The 22,033-nt window shown below is 44.7% G+C and overlaps 1 protein-coding gene across 1 annotated transcript in view; it reads right to left on the bottom strand.

Moving 5' to 3' along the window:
* CPNE7 (copine 7) overlaps window positions 1–20,196 on the bottom strand; it is a 76,070-nt gene extending 55,874 nt beyond the window's left edge. The window contains exons 1-3 of the mRNA XM_033942037.1: window positions 20,161–20,196; window positions 8,316–8,498; window positions 2,593–2,667 (exon numbers count right to left, since the gene is read on the bottom strand). Of these exons, the coding sequence (XP_033797928.1) occupies window positions 2,593–2,667; window positions 8,316–8,498; window positions 20,161–20,178 (276 nt within the window). The 5' untranslated portion in view covers window positions 20,179–20,196. The remainder of the gene's footprint in view (window positions 1–2,592; window positions 2,668–8,315; window positions 8,499–20,160) is intronic.
* Window positions 20,197–22,033: the final 1,837 nt, after the last annotated feature.

Raw genomic sequence — 22,033 nt, forward strand, 5'->3', positions numbered from 1 at the left:
TGCAGACGACAGAAGTCGCAGATACACTGCAATACACACACAAGAACACTGCAGACGACAGAGCTCGCAGATAGACTGCAAAACACACACAGGAACACTGCAGACAACAGAGCTCATAGATACACTGCAATACACACACAAGAACACTGCAGACAACAGAGCTCGCAGTTACACTGCAAAACACACACAGTAACACTGCAGATGACAGAGCTCGCAGATACACTGCAATACACACACAAGAACACTGCAGACAACAGAGCTCGCAGATGCACTGCAAAACACACACAGGAACACTGCAGATGACAGAGCTCATAGATACACTGCAATACACACACAAGAACAGAGCAGAGGACAGAGCTCATAGATACACTGCAATACACACACAAGAACAGAGCAGAGGACAGAGCTCACAGATACACTGCAATACACACACAAGAACACAGCAGACGACAGAGCTCGCAGATACACTGCAATACACACACAAGAACAGAGCAGAGGACAGAGCTCATAGATACACTGCAATACACACACAAGAACAGAGCAGAGGACAGAGCTCACAGATACACTGCAATACACACACAAGAACACAGCAGACGACAGAGCTCGCAGATACACTGCAATACACACACAAGAACACAGCAGATGACAGAGCTCGCAGATACACTGCAAAACATGCACAGGAACATTGCAGACAACAGAGCTCATAGTACACTGCAATACATACACAAGAACACTGCAGACAACAGAGCTCGCAGATACACTGCAATACACACACAAGAACATAGCAGATGGCAGATACACTGCAAAATGCACACAGGAACACTGCAGACAACAGAGCTCATAGATACACTGCAGTACACACACAAGAACACAGCAGAGGACAGAGTTCACAGATACACTGCAATACACACACAAGAATACAGCAGAGGACAGAGCTCGCAGATACACTGCAATATACACACAATAACACAGCAGACGACAGAGCTCGCAGATACAATGCAATACACACACAAGAACACAGCAGACGACAGAGCTCGCAGTTACACTGCAATACACACACAAGAATACTGCAGATGACAGAGCTCGCAGATACACTGCAATACACACACAAGAACATAGCAGATGGCAGATACACTGCAAAACGCACACAGGAACACTGCAGACAACAGAGCTCATAGATACACTGCAGTACACGCACAAGAACACAGCAGAGGACAGAGCTCTCAGATACACAGCAATACACACACAAGAACACAGCAGACGACAGAGCTCGCAGATACACTGCAATACACACACAAGAACACTGCAGACAACAGAGCTCATAGATACACTGCAGTACACACACACACAAGAACACAGCATAGGACAGAGTTCACAGATACACTGCAATACACACACAAGAACACAGCAGAGGACAGAGCTCACAGATACACTGCAATTCACACACAAGAACACAGCAGAGGACAAAGCTCACAGATACACTCCAATACACACACAAGAACACAGCAGATGACAGAGCTCGCAGATACAGTGCAAAACACGCACAGGAACACTGCAGATGACAGAGCTCATAGATACACTGTAAAACACGCATAAGAACACAGCAGAGGACAGAGCTCGCAGATACACTGCAATACACGCACATGAACACTGCAGATGACAGAGCTCATAGATACACTGCAAAACACGCATAAGAACACAGCAGAGGACAGAGCTCACTGATACACTGCAATACATGCACAGGAACACTGCAGACAACAGAGCTCATAGATACACTGCAGTACACACACAAGAACACAGCAGAGGACAGAGCTCGCAGATACACTGCAATACACACACAAGAACACAGCAGACGACAGAGCTCGCAGTTACACTGCAATACACACACAGGAACACTGCAGATGACAGAGCTCGCAGATACACTGCAAAACACGCATAGGAACACTGCAGACAACAGAGCTCATAGATACACTGCAGTACACACACAAGAACACAGCAGAGGACAGAGCTCGCAGATACACTGCAATACATACATAAGAACACAGCAAATGACAGAGCTCGCAGATACACTGCAAAACACGCACAGGAACACTGCAGACAACAGAGCTCAAAGATAAACTGCAACACACACACAAGAACACTGCAGACAACAGAGCTCACAGATACACTGCAAAACACACACAGGAAAACTGCGGACAACAGAGCTCTTAGATACACTGCAATACAAACACAAGAACACTGCAGACGACAGAGCTCGCAGATACACTGCAATACACACACAAGAACACAGCAGATGACAAAGCTCGCAGATACACTGCAAAACATGCACAGGAACACTGAAGACAACAGAGCTCATAGATACACTGCAATACACGCACAAGAACATTGCAGACAACAGAGCTCGCAGATGCACTGCAAAACATACACAGGAACACTGCAGACAACAGAGCTCATAGATACACTGCAACACACACACAGGAACACTGCAGACAACAGAGCTCATAGATACACTGCAATACACACACAGAAACACTGTACATGGATAAAAATGGTAAAAAGATAAGCTTGTAAGTAAAGTGTTCAATTACTCACTGTGATGGTGGATTTCCCAGCGTACTTTCCGTATTTCAGAAAGAGAGGTTTTGTTATCTTCTTCTGTGCCACAATCTGAAAGAAGAATATTTGCAGAACATTTGACCCTGGATCATAGGCGTCAGAACAGGGGGAGCCAGGGGTTCCATGGCCCCCCCAGGAACCAGAGTATGGACATGCCCCCACTCAATCAATGTTCCCTCTCAGCTTTACAGCAGCGCAGCCAGTAGGGTCAAAATTGTCACCTTCTCTCTCCCACACCACTCTCCCACTTTCTGCCACTACTGCTGCTTTCCCAAATCAGGAGCAGTGGCAGCAAACTGAAGCAGAGTAATTGCAAGACCTTCCTGCCAACCCGCTCCCCTCTAATGCCATTTCTTGCTCTGGGTCTGAGCTGGCAGCTGTGGTCATGTACAGGAAGGTCCTGCTCTCGCTCTATTTCAGCTTGCCACTGCTGCTCCTGATTCGGGAAAGGCAGACACTGGTGGGTTTGGGGTGGGGGAGAGAGAGGTGGGCAGATGCTGGTGGAAGCAGGAAGGATAGAGAGGTGTGGGAAAAAGAGAGGGGGGCAGATGCTGATACTGATGGAACTGGAGAGAAGAGAGATGGGCCAGATGCGGATAGAAATGGAGACAAGAAAGAGGGGACAGATGCCGATGGAAGTGGGGAGAAGAGAAAGGGGGCAGATGCCGATGGAAGTGGGAAAGAGAGAGATGGGGGAGAAGAAACAGAGTAGATTTGAAGTTACACACTATATCATATGGAGGGGCATTTTCAATAGTGTGTCTAAGTCAGACTTTGGACGTTTCCCACAAGATGTCCAAAAGTCAGGGTAGAGAAATGTACATTTTCAAACCACTAGACAACCAAATTTGTTTTTTGAAAATGACCTATTTTGGATGTCTTAGCTGTCAGGATGTCCAACCTTAGGATGCCCAGTTTTTTTCACCATTTTCCACCACGTAAACGTCCAAAACATCCAAACTTAAGACCATGTGGACATGGGAGGGGCCAGCATTGTAAAAGACTGGCCGCACAGACATGCCAACAGAGCAGTGGGGCCCTTAAAGGACACTGCTGTGAACGTCACATAAACGGTGTCAGATCTACATCTCACCATAACCCCCTTATAATTTATAGTGAGCCCTCTAAAATCTCCCCAAAATGTCTACCACCCCAATAGCTCTTATGGCTTCAGAAGGCACCTATATAGCAGTATAGTAGGGTTTTGGTGGCCTCGCACTTTCCACCATAAATGTAGTGGTTCGAGCAGTGTCTCTCAAACTGTGTGCCCCAAAGAGATTCCAGAATTTTACTATATTATTAAAAATTCCCTTCATAAGTATACACTAGAATAGATGACATATACATCATGTACACAAGTAAAGAGTGTGTAAGGATATAACTGCCCAGACAAGTGCATTCAAAAACAAGCCATCCATTGCACAGATTAGCAATTCTATCGACTTTAGTTTCACCATTGTTACAATTACCCAAACAACTCATAGCTTAAAGAACTTTAAAGAAATAACTCTCAAATTTAATTCTTTGTTGGTTTTGCAATTTTATCATTTCAATTATAATGTGCCACTGGGTTAGAGTGACTTATGGGCCTGGGTCCTCCTCTCTGTGGTTCATTAGTCCACCCAGCAAGCTACTTAAGACACCTGGATGCTGCTCTACGAGGCTTTCCCATACCAGGTGCTGCTGTTCTAGAGACATTTACATCTTGGGGGGTAGGAAGGATTCAGTGACCTCTGGGGGAGTGTGGGGGGGGGCATACTTTCATCTCACCGGTGGTCATCTGATCAGTTTTGGTACCTTTTTGACTCTGTAAATGAGTCTATAGGACACTACCACTCCCCCTGCTGGATATTCCCTCACAGGTAGCTCTTCCTTAGGGGGAAGTGATACAGGAAGGAGGAGTCAGGGAGACAGGGACCAGGAAATATAAGTGGTCGGGCCAGATCTAGCTAGAGAAGGCCCAGGGGAAATAAGGAAGAAGAGGTAATTCCTGTATGCATCTTGACTACAACCCTTCGATACTCTGCTTTGCTAAGGTAAGCCAAAATTCCTTTTGTTGCTGAGATGCTCTGAGATCTGGCAGGGGCCAGACCCTGTTGTTTGACTGAGAAAAGCTGTTGAAGGACTGTGTTAGGAGCACAGCAGTCACAAACTACAACCTGTGCCTTGGGTCCTGTCAGCCACAGGCCCACCTTAGGACTTGGGAAACAAAAGATTATTCATTGTATGCCTGACCCTGTGAAGTAACAGGGTGCCGGATTTTTTCCTTTTAAGTTAATAAAGAATTGTCCTTTACCTTCTATGGTTGTATCCAACTCTTTGTGTACCAGAATGCACCAAAAGAAGGAGAATATCAATCTCTGCTCAGACACCAAGAAATCCAGGATGAGCAGAGAAGGCCACGTCTTCAACCAAACTCACTTTAATGGCAACCATATACATTAAACATTCATTCGACTCTTGTCTATTTTGACTTGCTTTATGTCTTTCCTAAAAGAATCTATTTTCCTTTCAAGGTCAACAACTACTTGTTCAAAATTATCATCCTCTTCCTTAAGTGAGATCTTACTATCTAATTCTTTTTTTTTTAACTTCATTTCTCTCTTTAGAAGTCTCTACAATTAGGATCATAAGTTCCAATGAGCATGTATTTAAAATTGTACACCAACGGTCCAAGAACACTTGATCATCTGTAAAAAGGCAGGGTTCTTTCTGAATTCTGATTCTCCTTGGGATTCATTAGCTGCGGCAATATTGTAAAATGGTTACTAGTCTAATTTGGTGTGGACAATAGTCTTTCTAAGGTTGATCATAGATCATAGGTCAATCAATGATTCTTCAACATCTTCATCAAACGGTGAAGGATCCTGTAATAGTTGTTGTAGTCATTCTTCAGAAAAGCTGAGAATATTGTCCCAGGGCTTGAAAGCCATGGCAAAACCCCAAAACCACAATGCACTAAAAGAAGGAGAATATCAATCTCTGCTCAGACACCAAGAAATCCAGGAAGAGTAGAGAAGGCCACGTCTTCAACCAAACTCACATTAATGGCAACAATATACATTAAACATTCATAAAGCTCATAAGACATTCATTCGATTCTTGTCTATTTTGACTTACTTTATGTCTTTCCTAAAAGAATCTATTTTCTTTTCAACGTCAACAAACACTTGTTCAAAATGATCATCCTCATCCTTAAGTGAGATCTTACTATCTAATTCTTTTTTTTAACTTTATTTCTCTCTTTAGAAGTCTCTACAATTAGGATCATAAGATTGCTTACAAATGATTGCCTTTTAAGTAATATGATTGACCAAACGGTTCTGAGCACTTTGGCTACACATGGTGGACAAATGTGGAAATGATTGTTGGGTGATCTGTGCATTTTTTTGAGTGATTTGGGACTTTGGATTCTCCCTTGAGTGTGAAATCTATCCAAATCATTTAGGGGGGGGGGGGAGTAATGTATCATGGCTGCCATTAAGCTGAGTTTGGTTTGAAGACCTGGCCTTCTCTGCTCTTCCTGGATTTCTTGGTGTACTAGGCCAGACCCTGCCCACTCATGCTGTTACAGGCCCTTATTCATAGGGTTACCAAATTTTCCATCTGGAAAATCCCCTAGCCCCTAGGCCCGCCCAGTTCCACCCATCCCCAATTATGCCCCGTCAAGCCCCTGAACCCGCCCCCAAGCCTGCCCCAGCCCCAGGTCGAATCCCACCCCCCGCTGCCTGTTCTTGTCGGGCAGCACATACGTGCATAAACGGATGAGACGCAATGACGCTACACACATATGCCGTATCCGTGCATGCACGGATGACCTTCTGCATGAAGGATAGCTTTCAAAACCCAAAGTGTCGGGTTTTGAAAAGCCATCCGGCGCCCTAGACATGTTCTTAAAAGGAGGAGGGCATTTCTGGGGAAATCTGGACATCTGTTAACCCTACTTATTTGCTTTTAAAAGAGGTCTAACCCTGATCACCCACCGTATCACCTATAAAATCATTTTACTTTGCTTTAAAATTAAACAATCTCATCAACCTTCATTCCTTGACAAACTTCTGATACCTCAATGCTCCTCCCGCACTCTAAGATCATCTGATCAAAAACTTCTTTTCATCCCCCCTCTAAAAGATTTTTATTATACTCGCAAAACAAATTTTGCCGTAACAGCACCTACATTATGGAACTCCTTGCCACAATACCTCCGCGACGAACAACAACTTGTTAAATTTAAATCTTGTCTAAAGACTTTCTTATTCCATGACGCTTATAACCGAACCTAGATTTTCTTCTATCCATTTCCTCTCTCTTCTCTTTTATTTCCATTCTTTTTCCTCTTGCAAGCAATTATTACTACAACATGCCCTTACCTTCACGTTTTTCCCCTACCCATTCTTCCCTTTTCTTCTTATTAAATGTAACTTTTTCCCCTCCTCCCTTACTACCCTCACAGTCAAGTCTGTCTTGTTTTGTCATTCATGTTTCACTTAAATATTTTATCCATTCTTCCCTTTTACCCCCTTTATTTTTTAAACTATATTGTTAACCGGCCAGATATTTGGTTTATGGTCGGGATATTAAAAAAAAAAAAAAAAAAGATCATCTAAATCATGGGTCCCCAAAGTCCCTCCTTGAGGGCCGAATCCAGTCAGGTTTTCAGGATTTCCCCAATAAATATGCACATAGATCTCATGCATATTCATTGGGGAAATCCTGAAAACCCAACTGGATTCGGCCCTCAAAGAGGGACTTTGGGGACCCCTGGTCTAAATGATACCCTGGACATCTTGAAAAAGGTTTGATTACCCCTGCAAGACGTCCAAATGCTAAACCCACCCCAAACCCACATCTTGCATGCTCCCTTAACATTAGACGTCCAGGAGGGTGAAACCCTGCAAGATGTCTAAAATATTGATTGAAAAAATGGGCACTTGGACATTTTGGCAATTAAATGTCCAAGTGCCAGTTTGTGCCATTTTTGGGACGACTACATGTTTTGAAAATGAGCCCCATAGCGTCTTTCCTCTGATTTAGGTTGCTAGTTGGCCTTAGCCTGGAGCCTAAACCTACGAACAGGGGGAAGCTATTGAAAAGCATTTATCCTTGTACCCATAGCTGCATAAGTCCATCAACATGCTGTTAACAAAATTGCTTTATGTTGAATTGTACATTGCCTTGGGTGAATCTCTTCATAAACATTCACCGGCACTGTTGAGTATTCTTACAGACTGCATTGGCTTGGCAGTAGAGCGGAGTGAGGACAGAGCATGAGCATTCCAACTGACTCTTCTCGCTGAACATTGCAAAGGGTGGTCCTCCTAACCACTCATGGCCAATCCCGGTTGCCAACACGTATCAGTGATTATTATACCTTATATTAAATTAGAGTAACCTGTCTATCACTCCTTCATGTTATCTCTATTCATTGTCTCTTTGATTTGCAACCCCCTCCCTTTAAGTCACTCCTTCTGTTTTAGTTTAGCGACTGACTCCCCTAATTTTTCTCTCTTTTCTTCTGTCTTTTATACAATTTCGTTCTTTTCTTTTTTGATCAAGAGGCTGTACTGGTTTTCTTTGATCTGTATACTTCTTTGCCAACCCATGCAAAAGCAGTTGATCAAATTAAAGAGCATTAAATATATATTCAACATTATATGTTTTCCAAAAGCATTCTGGGAAACAGAATCCTAACGGTGTACCTGCCCCAAGGTGCATTCCATGCCCCCCAAGAAATCATCATCTCTGGGGCCAATACTGCAGTGACCATGGATATCGTATGCCTCGAAGCGCAGTTTCTGAACCTCCTCAAAGTAGTAATCCAGCGTGAAGACTTTGGAGAACACAGGGTGTAGGTTACTCTTAATAACCTCCGTCCTGTCCACCTGAAGTACAAAGGGAAAGGCAAAGCATTAATCGAGGTCCCCGAAGGTTTCATCACACTGCAATATTTCATGCTCTTAACCCTTTCAACCTGGTTCATTGTGTTAAATAAACACAAACAAACGGAAAACAATCCCCACGAAGGCGTCAACCAGGTCAAAAAAGTAGGGATGGAAAGGAACTTCCACTTGGGATCCAAATTTCCGCAATCACTATTTATTCGTATGTAGAAAAATACAACATAAGAATAGACTTACTGGGTCAGACCAATGGTCCATCAAGCCCAGTAGCTTGTTCTCATGGTGGCCAATCCAGGTCACTAGTACCTGGCCAAAACGCAAGGAGTGGCAACATTCCATCCAGAATCTCAAAGAATAGCAAGATTACGGAATCCCAGAGAGTAACAAGATTCTAGAATCCCAAAGAGTAGCAACATTCCATGCTACTGATCCAGAGCAAGCAGTGGCTTCCCCCATGTCTTTTTCAATAAGCAAACCCAGCACAGCCAGTGTTTTGGCACCAAAAGCACCTTCCTCAGGGGTCTAGTGCTACAAACTTTAAAAATGAGTAGAAGATTAAGTCTAAATACAATCTAGTCCTATCTGGAAGCATTTTCTCATGTACAACTGTTTGAAAAACACAAGTAAAAACTTTTTCAAGCAGTTGGATCCATCCCTGTTGAATACAATTTGCTTCCCCACCCCCACCATGGGCCTTATTAAACTATCATTAGTCATTCTCATGCCCCAGCACCTTATATGTAATTTTTCCATCTTGAGCTACAAAACATTTATCTTATGTGTGCTATGAAAAGGCTCCTAAGAAGTAATTTACTCTATGAAACTAACCAAATTCACTCAACGTGTCAGTACAGTATTATAGGTAGGTTATTCAAAGGTTTGGACAGGTTTCTAGAGGAGAGCTCCGTAACATCTCTTCGCCAGATAGGCCTGGGAAATGCGAAGAACAGATGGATCTTCCCATTAGGACCTGCAGGGTAATTTCAAGTGGCCCAAAGTGGCCACTCTTGGACACAGGATGATCAGATCCATAGACCTTTGGTCTGGCCTAGGGTGGTGTGGTGTTTCTTTTTCACTCTGCTTGGTTTAGCAATTTTCAAAGCCAAGTAGATGCATTAAAATGGCAAGGCTAATCTGCTCTGTTTGAAAAGAATCCTTCCAATGCTCATTTCTAGAATGCTTCAAAGGTATGGGAATAGTCAGGTCACTCTGGAGTATTTCTGAAGTCATTAGTCAAAGGATTTACCTTTAAACAAATGAGAATAAATGCTCCTCAATTCATTTCTTTGGGGGGACATTTTTAATTATCTGGCACTTATGCTGGGGCAGAGTATTAAAAAAGACCCCCATGGGTACTTTGTTCGGGAAGATTGTTCTCCTGGGGACACATGGGAGAGAGGGCCTATAAAGCAATATTAATGGGGGAAAAAGAGAATGAGGAAATTATGTCATTGGCTAGGTGGGGATCCCCCTTCACTTTGGTTTTGAAGAAATAAAATGCTCTCGCTTATGATTGTGTCAGCCAAGTTGACTCTTAGAAAGAAGAAGGGTTTTCTGCAAGTGTGAGAGAGTTATATACAAACACATAGAAACATGACAGCAGATAACGGCCAAATGGCCCATCTACTCTGCCCATCCGCAGTAACCATTATCTCTTTCTATCTCTGAGCACGTCCAGCAAGTTTCAAGTTTATCAAAATTTGATCTACCGCTTACATATTATCTAAGTGCTGTCCATCAGTGTTTCTCAATATGCGGTACGCGGCAGTGCCCCCTTCCTCCTTTGGCCACCACCGCTGCCGAGGATCTCTTGCCCTCCTTACTGCATATCCACCCACATCCCTCCACCGAAGTCACTGCCACTGCCGGGGATCCCATGCCCTCCTTCCTGCACGCCCTCCTCTACCAGAGCCGACCCAGAAGGCTTCCCTCCAATGTCAGAGCTTATGTCGGAGGAAAGCCAGTTACCTCCTTCCAGGTGGGCTGTTCCTTCCTACCTTCAGCAGCGCTTGTTGCAAGGATGTGTCAGCGGATCTTTCACGCTGCACGTCGGGACATGGGAGGGGCACGATTTGGGGACAAAGGCTGAAAGGCAGGGAGGGGGAGCATGATTTTATTTTCAATTTAGTGATCGAAATGTGTCAGTTTTTAGAATTTATATCTGCTGTCTATATTTTGCACTATATTTGTCTATTTTTCTATAGTTGTTACTGAGGTGACATTGCATATTTTATAGTCAATCATCTGCATTTACCACTTTGAACTCCCCCCAAATATAAATAACATTTTCTCTGCATACAGTGTGCTTTGTGTTTTTATACGGTTACCATTATATATTAATAAGATTATATTGTGTGTATATGAAAAAATGGATGGAAGAAATTGCATTATAATTAGTACTATTATTATGGGGTGGGGTCAGGGGTGAAGCTTGGGCGGGGGTACTCAGTTGATATTTATTAGACTTAGAGGGTACTTGGCTTGAAGAAGTTGAGAATCTGGTATACAGTACAAGATCAAACTTAATGAAAAACGGAAAGCCTACCACTCCAAACTAGTTGGCACCGAAGCCACAGACACTAAAATGCTCTTCAAACTAGTAAAAAACCTCACTGACACCAAGCCTCTCTTAGCCACTCAAGGAAACCACCCACCAACAGCCTCCCAGCTAGCTGACCACTACAAAAGCAAGATCACCACAATCAGATCCACCTTCAATAACTCATCAACCTACCTCGACGAGATTATAACAAAACCTACATCAGAAGAACCCATAGCAGCCGACAGGACCTGGACCTCCTTCCCTCTAGTTCAATGGTCTGATATGGACCGTCTATACAAAAAATACAGCAAAGCATCAGGTGACTTGAACAACTGTCCCTCATACCTCCTAACAAACACTACCCCTAAATTCAGAGCCAACCTCATGCAATGGATTCAATTCACACTCACGGAAGGTCAATTCCCACTTGAACTAGGTGAGATTATAATCACCCCTCTACTGAAAGATCTCAAAGTCCCAATAGATACCCCCTCTAACTACAGACCAATCGCCTCAATCCCACTATACGCTAAATTAATAGAAGGACTAGTAGCACAATACATCACCAACTACCTAGAAGACCATAACATACTTCACCCCTCTCAATCAAGATTCAGATCCAGCTATAGTACAGAGACATTATTAGCAACACTACTAGACACAGCCAGACAGCATCTTAGTAAAGGAGGAAGAATGATGCTAATTCAACTCGATCTCTCAGCGTCATTCGACCTGGTAGACCACACTATACTACTCCAGATACTAGACGCCATAGGGATCTCAGGAGCGGTATACAACTGGTTCCAAGGATTCTTAAAAACAAGAACCTATAGAGTCAAGTCAAACGACCACAAATCAGACCCCTGGTCTAACCCCTGTGGAGTCCCACAAGGATCACCACTATCGCCTATACTCTTCAACCTCTTCATATCCTCCCTTGGCATCACTCTAGATACCCTAAACGCAACATGTTTCAGCTACACAGATGATATAACCATACTCCTCCCCTTCGACACCCAAGATCCCACCTCTTTAGGCAACCTAAAAATAACACTGGAAGTAGTGGAAGAATGGATGCTAGAACACAAACTGAAACTGAACTCGGACAAAACAAAATTTCTATTACTCGAAAAGAACAAAAACCCATCCATAACAGAATTAGCAATAAATGTCACCAAATACCCCATACAGCCCTCTCTCAAAATTCTTGGAGTGTCGATAGATAGATATGCAGATACAAATCAACAAAACCACTCAAAAAGCATTTTTCACCATGCGCAACCTTCGAAAAATAAGAAAATTCTTCGAAAAAGACACTACAGGATCATAGTCCAATCCCTTGTCCTAGGACTAGTGGACTATTGCAATATCCTCTACCTTCCATGCCCCACAAACTTGATAAACCAACTGCAGACCATTCAAAACACAGCCCTCAGGCTGATCTATTCACTCGGAAAATTTGACCATATCACTAATGCCTACCTTGACTCACACTGGCTACCACTATGAGCTCGAATCCAATTCAGATTTTATTGTCTATTATACAAAGCAATAAACGGAACTGCACCCACCTACCTCAACAACTGTCTAAATTTCAACCGCACATCCAGAATAAGAAGAACCCGGATCCTATTCTCCTACCCCCCTCAAGGGAACTCAGCGAAAGAAGATGTACGACAGCCTCCTAGCGACGCAGGCAGCGAAACTGGACCCTGTATCTCCAACCTGTTGTCAACTACAAGTCACTTTAAATCATTCCGAAAAGAAATCAAAACCCTACTATTCAAAAAACTATACAGCCTCCCCACCGACCCTAACAAGTAACCAACCCTAAACTCTTCTTCCCTACTAGTATTCCTCAATTCTCCTCCCTTCCCCAACCTCTCCTCTCTGCCTCCTCTATTTAACCTCCCCTAAACTGTAATCCCCCTGCATCTACTGTGTAAGCGTCCCCCAAATTGTAACTTCCTGGAAATGCCCAGCTATCTTATACTGTAATCCGCTTAGAACTGCAAGGTACAGGTGGAATAGAAATCACTAATGTAATAATTAGAACATAAGAACTGCCGCTGCTGGGTCAGAACAGTGGACCATCGTGCCCAGCAGTCCGCTCACCCCCAGCCCTCAGGTCAAAGACCAGTGCTCTAAATGAGTCCAGCCTCACCTGCGTACATTCCAGTTTAGCAGGAACTTGTCCAGCTTTGTCTTGAATCCCTGGAGGGTGTTTTCCCTTATAACAGACTCCAGAAGAGCGTTCCAGTTTTCTACCACTCTCTGGGTGAAGAACTTCCTTACGTTTATACGGAATCTATCCCCTTTCAACTTTTGAGAGTGAACAATCTGTCTTTATCTGCTAAGTCTATTCCCTTCAGTATTTTGAATGTTTCAATCTTGTCCCCTCTCAGTCTCCTCTTTTCAAGGGAGAAGAGGCCCAGTTTCTCTAATCTTTCGCTGTACGGCAGCTCCTCCAGCCCCTTAACCATTTTAGTTGCTCTTCTCTGGATCCTTTCGAGTAGTACCGTGTCCTTCTTCATGTATGACGACCAGTGCTGGATGCAGTACTCTGGGTGAGGGCGCACCATGGTCCGGTACAGCGGCATGATAACCTTCTCCGATCTGTTCGTGATCCCCTTCTTTAATCATTCCCAGCATTCTGTTCGCCCTTTTCGCCACCGCTGCACATTGCGTGGACGGCTTCATCGACTTGTCGATCAGAACATCCAAGTCTCTTTCCTGGGAGGTCTCTCCAAGTACCGCCCCGGAAATCCTGGATTCGTACATGAGATTTTCGTTATCGAAATGCATCGCTTTACACTTATCCACGTTGAACCTCATTTGCCCATTTCCCGAGCTTGATTATGTCACGTTGCAGATCTTTGCAGTCCCCCTGTCTTCACTGCTCTGAATAACTTCATATCGTCCGCAAATTTAATCACCTCACTCATCGTACCAATGTCCAGATCGTTTATAAAGACGTTGAAGAGCACAGTCCAAGCACCGAGCCCTGTGGCACTCCACAAGTGACGCTCTTCCAGTCCGAGTATTGTCCATTTACCTCCCACTCTCTGTTTCCTATGCTTCAGACAGTTTTTAATCCATGTATTTTACCCTCAATTCCATGGCTCGCAATTTTCCGAAGTAGTCGTTAATGTGGAACCTTGTCCAACGCCTTCTGAAAATCCAGATATACAATGTTGACCGGGTCGCCCTTGTCTATCTGCCTGTTTATTCCCTCAAAGAAGTGCAGCAAGTTGGTCAAACAAGATCTGCCTTTGCTGAAACCGTGCTGGCTGGTCCTCATCAGACCGTATCCGTCAAGGTGATCAATGATGCGGTCCTTTATCAGCGCTTCTACCATCTTTCCCAGTACCGAGGTCAGACTCACCGGTCTGTAGTTTCCTGGATCTCCCCTCGAACCTTTTTTGAAGATCGGCGTAACATTCACCACCTTCCAGTCTTCTGGAATCTTTCCCGATTTGATCGACAGATTGGCTATTAGTTGAAGCAGTTCAGCTATAGTCCCTTTCAGTTCCTTGATGACCCTCAGATGGATGCCATCCGGTCCCAGGGATTTATTGCTCTTAAGCCTATCGATCTGCCTGCATACCTCTTCTAGACTGACTGTCAACCCCATCAGTTTCCCGTCTTCGTTTCCAGCATATAGCCTGATAGGTTCTGGTATGATGTGTATATCCTCTTCGGTAAATACAGACGCAAAAAATGTGTTCAGTTTGTCGGTGATTGCTTTGTCCTCCTTTAGCGCTCCCTTTATTCCATGGCCATCCAAACGGTCCCACCGCTTCCTTCGCGGGTTGTTTCCCCTTAATATATCGAAAGAATGGCTTGAAGTTTTTCACCTCCTTGGCTATTTTTTCCTCGTAGTCACTTTTGGCCCCTTTTACCACCTTATGGCACCTGCGTTGATGTTGTTTGTGCTTATTCCAGTTTTCGTCCGTTCTTGACCTTTTCCATTCCTTAAACAAAGTTTTCTTGTCTCTGATTGCTTCTTCACCTCTACAGTGAGCCACGCTGGTTCCTTGTTCTTTTTCCTCTTGGATCTCTTGTTGATACGCGTTATATATAGATTTTGCGCCTTGGTGATGTGTCCTTAAAAAGGGACCAAGCTTGTTCTAGCATTTTTTACAGTGCTTATCCTCTTCTTAATCTTCTTCCTCACCATGAGTCTCATCCCTTCGTAATTCCCTTTTCGGAAGTTCAGTGCCATGGCTGTCATTCTGGACTGATGTTTTGCCCCTGCGTCCAGGTCGAAGCAGATCATGTTGTGATCACTGTTTCCCAGCGTCCCTTCTACTTCTACACCTAAGAACATAAGAATTGCCGCTGTTGGGTCAGACCAGTGGTCCATCGTGCCCAGCAGTCCACTCACGCGGCGGCCCTCTGGTCAAAGACAGCGCCCTAACTGAGACTAGCCCTACCTGTGTACGTTCTGGTTCAGCAGGAACTTGGTTTCCAATGGAATTTAGAATTAAATTTAAAATCCTGATGCTGGCACTTAGGGCATTATTTGAGTTACAGCCATTATATCTCTCTAATTCGTTGAGATCTTTAAATGACATCAGAGTGGCTGTTCCCCATATCTCAAAGGCTCATCTTGCCTCAACCAGAAATGGTGCATTTTTCTACTTGGTTCCAATATTGTGGAAGAATTTACCAATAGAGTTAAGGAAGGAAGAATCACTTCAAAAGCACATTTTTTTTTCAAATCGCTCTCCCGAATTGAGTAATGGAATGGGGACCGCAACCTGCCTTAATTTGTACTGATTCGTGTTGATTTGGATTTCTTTCTTTCATAGAACAGTTTCAGTGGATATGTTTTAGAAATGTTCATTTCTTTGATGCTCTCAAGCTCTGCCAGTGACAGATCTGTGAAGTTGTATTAAGACCTGCACTAAAATAGGACTTTGCTATCAGGCCGCTTCAAAGGCTTTTCGATCTCTTAATTTCTTTACTTTTTAATATTTTATCTTCTTTCATAATTTCTATTTTCTATTTCTTTGATTTTTGATCTTGGAAATGTATTACAGTATAATCTCGTTATAACAGACTCGCTTATAATGGAATATCGTTTATAGCAGACGAGGTCTGCTGGTCCCGGCCGTGCATCTTTGTGAACATGCAGAAAATCAATGCATATAGCGGACTCACATATAACGGACTTTTGGATATAACGGACAACCAATTTGGTCCCTAGAGCCGTGTTTAGCTGTAGTTTTGTTCAGCTATAATGGACTCGCAGGCTCCACCTACAAGGTGCATGACGTGCCGGTGATATAGTATCAAAACGCAGCCCAGAAGACAATGACAGAGTATTTTTCTTTCCAGTACTTTAGCTGGTTTTGCAATCATTTCATGCCACACCAATGTTTTGCTGATATGGTTGTGCAGTGACTGTTGTTCATTGATTTATGTTGTTTCAAGTTGACCTAAATAAAGTTTTTTTTAAAAATGCAACTCTGGATGTAACGGACTGTTTTTCCAGGTCCCTTGAAGTCCGTTATAATGAGATTATACTGTATATGTTATTACTTATTTTTATTTTAATCAGGTCCTTTAGCTAGATTGTGAACCTTGGGGACAGATTCGGTCGTTTTTCTCAAGTACCTAATTTCATTTTAGTTTGATACTTTGTAAACCACTTAAGTCAGTAAAATGCAGGAGCGGTAGATCAAATCTTAAATAAACAGAAACATAAAAAAGCAAAGTAGAGGCGAGGTGGGAATGGAAATACAATTTGTGATATGAAAGAAGAACATTTAAGGGGCGATACGAAAGGAAGGGGGTTTAGAGGCGTTGTTAACAATTGAAGGCATCCTTGAAAAGAAATGTTTTCAGCTTTGATTTAAATTTAGAGCGGGAGGAGTCTTTGCGGAGATGGGAGTCTCTGAGAACCGTGCTGCAAGGGGTAAGGGTGGTTAGAGGTTGGAGTGAAGTGATTGGAAACTATACCCTTATTGTCAACTCATTCTTGGATTGCATATGGGATGGATCAACATGGGGCATTCTTGGAGGGAGGGGGAATAAAAAGGGCACCCAAATACACTGGGCCTCTGGCCATGGCTTCTCCCCCCTCCCGTGAGTGTACCTCTGGGCCCTGCTCCCTCCTCCTTCCTTAGTCATTATGCGCGGTCTTTAACAGGCTGCGGGCAGCTGATCTGGAAGCCTTCCTCCTGAGGCAAAATCCCAGTGTCAGAGAGAAGGCTTCCAGGTCAGCCTTTTAAAGACTGCAAGTTTGACTGCACTGAATAATAAAGACGGCATGCGGAGGCAACAGCTGCATGGCATCAAAGCAGGCAGCACACTGGACCCCTTGAACTTTAATCCGGCCTGGGGAACGGGAAATGTTTAGTGATAAGATTGTTCAGTTACACTGTTTCTAGACTTAGGGGGGAGGGAGAGGGTGTTACCGGTTAACTTTGCAAGAAGACAACAGACGCATTGTTATGTGGAGTGGAAATACACTTTGTGCTAGATTCACTAAAGCAAACCCATTTGCGACCCCTTAACGAGCAAATTTCCCTCCGGCCTGATTCACTTACCTCTCCTGCGATCCGCTTCGAATTTGTGCATGCAAATGAGGAGAAACGCATGCAAATTGGACAGCGACCCGATTCACTACACAAAATTTCACGTTGGACGATCAACGGAAGAAGCGACTGCTGGGGAGCAGTCGAAAACGTCCTTCCGACTCTCCTGTTCTACTGCCCTGCTCTCTGCCCTGTCAGTCCCTGATGTGCCTGCCCTGGCTCTTGCGGTCCTGCAACCCTGGGCTTGCCTGCCTGACATGTCCTCTCTGCTCCCCCTGGCTCTCCCACGTTCCCTCCAGTGTGAGCCCGCAGGTTTAAAGCAGGGCTGCACGCTGCAGTGCACCCCACTTTAAACCCACGGGTTCGCCCTGAAAGAAAGGAGGGAAGATGCTACCGCTGCCGCCTGGAGAGTCGGGCCAAACATGCCTTTCGCTTTTTGGAGCAGAAATATGCAAACTGTTAACACACGGGTTCACGGATACAGTAGCAGCACTGCCCCGAACACATCTGCCCTGACTGCAGGTTAAACCCACGGGCTGCAAAAGTTTAAAGTTAAAAAAAAAAAAGTCACAGCTGGGACAGGTCTGCGCATGTGCGAGCCGTGCAGGCAGATGGGGGCGTTCCTCCGATTGCCCCCATCTGCACATTTTTGTTTTCTGAATTGGTCGGACCTGCCTGGATCGGGCCCGATCTGGCAGGTTAGTGAATCCTGGCCTTTATGACAAAGTATAATGCTTGGTGTCTTGTCAGGTAGAAAGCGATGTTTCAGTCATCATGCTGTCAGTTCTACCTGCCAAGACCCGGAAATCTGCAACAAGCACAATGCCAGCTGCGGAAACCCTGAGAGAACACAAAGTATAATGGTCCTATCAGAACCAGGCTCTAGTTTTCAGTGGGTTGACCAATGAGAGAGCACAAAGTATAATGGTCCTATCAGAACCAGGCTCTAGTTTTCAGTGGGTTGACCAATGAGAGAGCACAAAGTATAATGGTCCTATCAGAACCAGGCTCTAGTTTTCAGTGGGTTGACCAATGAGAGAGCACAAAGTATAATGGTCCTATCAGAACCAGGCTCTAGTTTTCAGTGGGTTGACCAATGATAGTATTATAAGTAGTTCATTGTTTTTCCTTTTTAAAGTAGACGTTGGTTCTCAATAAAACCCATTTAAAGATTTATTTATTTATTCAATTTTCTATACTGTTCTCTCAGGGGAGCTCAGAATGGTTTACATGAATTTATTCAGCTACTTAAGCATTTTTCCCTGTCTGTCCTGGTGGGCTTACAATCTACCTAATGTACCTGGGGCAATAGGGGGATTAGGTGACTTGCCCAGGGTCACAAGGAGCAGCGTGGGTTTGGACCCAGAATCCCAGGGTGCGGAGGCTGTAGCTTGAACCACTGCGCCACACTCTAGAAAGGTGGAAAGAGAAGGAGAGAAGAATATCAGAAAGTGTAAGAAACAGGGATGGGAGAAACTGAGGAGGAGGAGACAGAGACAAAATAAAAACAAGAGGAAGAAAGAAAGTGGAGAATAAAAGAAACTGAAAAAGTGAAGGAAAGAGGGAAACGGGATGCAAGAGGTGAGAAAAGAAAGATGGGAGAAAGTGGGGAGAGAAAGGAGAAAAAGTGAACAGAAGAAAGGCAAAGCAAAAAGGTGAGGGAGAGAAGAGACTGATGAGAAACAAGAGTGAGGGAGAAGCAGAGATTGTGGAAGGAAGCCCTCGGTACCTGGAGGAGGACATGGCCAGAGGCACTCAGACAAAGCCAGTTATAGGAGGGCAGTAAAGACCCCAACGAAAGGAGTTAATTTAGTGCATATGAAAAAGCAAAAGCAGTCGCCAAAGGACTGAGCTTCTCGCTACAGTTTCTGCCAGGAACGAGGGCTTCTGGGCTTTGCTGCATCACACACCAGGCAATGTTTCTTGAATACGTCTTCCATAAGCAGCAGACAATAGAGGGCATTGGTTGGGGGAGCTGTGTATGACAGAACTCCCACATCGATTCCATAGAGAAGTTTTCTCTCGCTGTCATCTGTCAAGAGAGATTCATGTAATCGCCCTGAATTAGCAAAGAAATGAGATGCTCTCTCTCTCTCTTCCATGACAAGCTGCTGCCAGATCCATTAGACCAGGGGTGCCCACACTTTTTGGGCTTGCGAGCTACTTTTTAAATGACCAAGTCACAATGATCTACCAACAATAAAATTTTAAAAAAACACAACGCACACTGTACGCATAGAAAATGTTAATCATCATTCCTATTCCAGGGTTTTCAAAGAGGTCAAAGCAGATGACTCTATGCACTGTCACCTCAGTAACAACCATACAAAAGTAGACAAATACCCACCCCCTCCCTTTTTACTAAACCACGTTAGCAGTTTTTAGTGCAGGGAGCTGCGCTGAATGCCCAGCGCTGCTCTCGACACTCCTAGGCTCCCTGCGCTAAAAACCTCTATTGTGGTTTAGTAAAAGGGGACCATAGTGTAAAATATAGACAGCAGATATAAATTCAGACACATTTTGATCACAAAATTTAAAATAAAATCATTTTCCCTACCTTGTCTGGTGATTTCATGAGTCTCTGGTTGCACTTTCTTCTTCTGACTGTGCATCCAATCTTTCTTCCCTTCTTTTAGCCTGTATGCTTCTTCTCCTCCAGACCTCATTTCTTCCCCCCAACTTTTCCTTCCTCTTCCCTGCCCTTTCTTTCTCTCTGCCTCCCTTTCATTTTTTTCTGTTTCTCTTCTTTCCTTCTGTATCCCTGCCTGCCCTTTTTCTTTCTTTCTCCCTGCCCTCCCCCAAGCCACTGCCACTGCCATTGCCATCGGGGACCAGGACCCAAACGCCACCAATAACAGGCCCCAAGCTCTCCCTGCTTCGGCCAACCAGCATTCCTCTCTCTGACGTCAATTCTGCCATCGGGAAGAGGAAGGCTGATCAGCCCAAGATCGTGATCAATCTATTGGGGAAATGCTGCCGGGTCCTGCCTTCGCGGAAACAGAAAGTAGGCAGGACCCGGCAGGAAGAAGAGCAAATGCTTGTCTCCCGCATTAGCCCGTAGCGAACGCTTGCTTCAGGGCTCTCAACATGTGCGCGCCGGCTTCTCTTCTCTTCCCTCCGAAACCGGAAGTTATGTCCGGGGGGGGGAGGGGAGAAGGGAAGCCGGCGCGCACATGTTGAGAGCCCTGAAGCAAGCGTTCGCTACGGGCTAATGCGGGAGACAAGCATTTGTTCTTCTTCCTGCCGGGTCCTGCCTACTTTCTGTTTCCGCGAAGGCAGGACCCGGTTTTTTGTTCAGCAGCGGCAGATGACAGCTGGGCGGATCGCCCAGCTAAAAGGCCCTAGGGAGAAAGAAAACTGGAGAGGAAGGCTGATCGGCCCGTAGATCAGAACGGCAACACGAGTCTATCACAGAGCCCGGGATAGGCTCCGCGATCGACTCGCGTTGCCTTCCTGAGCTACTGGTCGATCGCGATCGACGCGTTGGGCACCCCTGCATTAGACCTTTTAACAAGGTTTACCTTAAGAACACTTGTATCCGCCTCCAGACCTCCTAGAGCAGTGGTTCCCAACCCTGTCCTGGAGGACCACTAAGCCAATCGGGTTTTCAAGCTAGCCCTAATAAATATGCATGGGAGAGATTTGCATAATGGAAGTGGCAGGCATGCAAATCAGCTCCATGCATATTCATTAGGGCTATCCTGAAAACCCGATTGGCCTAGTGGTCCACCAGGACAGGGTTGGGAACCACTGTCCTAGAGGACATAACTACACCTTTCACTTTCTTCGTCCACTGTCCTCAACACCTAGCAAGCTTGGGGGGGTAATTTTAAAACAGGGAACTGTACTTGTACATGACTCGCAAAGGTATGATCTAAATCCCCAAACTCCTGCCCAGTTAAATTGCACAGAGCAGGTCGGGAGTTCCTATTGCCGCAGTGCTCGCTGGTTGGTGCCACTGTGGTCCAAGGGCAGAGTCTGGAGTCTGTACTCGGCGTCACTGCCTCTACAACTAACTGAGCAAGCAGGACCATGTAAATAGCAGTCGTAGCTTTGCTGTCAGTGTGGACAGCTTCCGCATACCACCAAAGACCCATATATTCAGCACTGTTGCCTGGATTTAAGCTTTCTTTAAAGACTTTCCAGTCAATATTCTGCTATGGTGGTCAGCGTATTTGAAACGCTGGCTAGAGTAGGCCCAGATATTTGAATTTTGGGTCTAACCGGGCTGCCGCTGGCTGCCTAAATTTATGTGGGTTCCCCTCATATCAGCCCCCCTCTCAAACCTTTCCCTCTGCACTGGCATGTCCCCCCCCTACCCCCCACTGGTCAGGAGTGTTGCAGACTCGCATGGGAAGGTATTTTGCGACTCTCCTTCGGGCCATTTGGATCCAAAGGGACTCCAAGTTAAAAATTAGTGGCCTAGATTC

This window comes from Geotrypetes seraphini, chromosome 4, assembly GCF_902459505.1.
Source record: "Geotrypetes seraphini chromosome 4, aGeoSer1.1, whole genome shotgun sequence".
Lineage (NCBI taxonomy): Eukaryota > Metazoa > Chordata > Amphibia > Gymnophiona > Dermophiidae > Geotrypetes > Geotrypetes seraphini.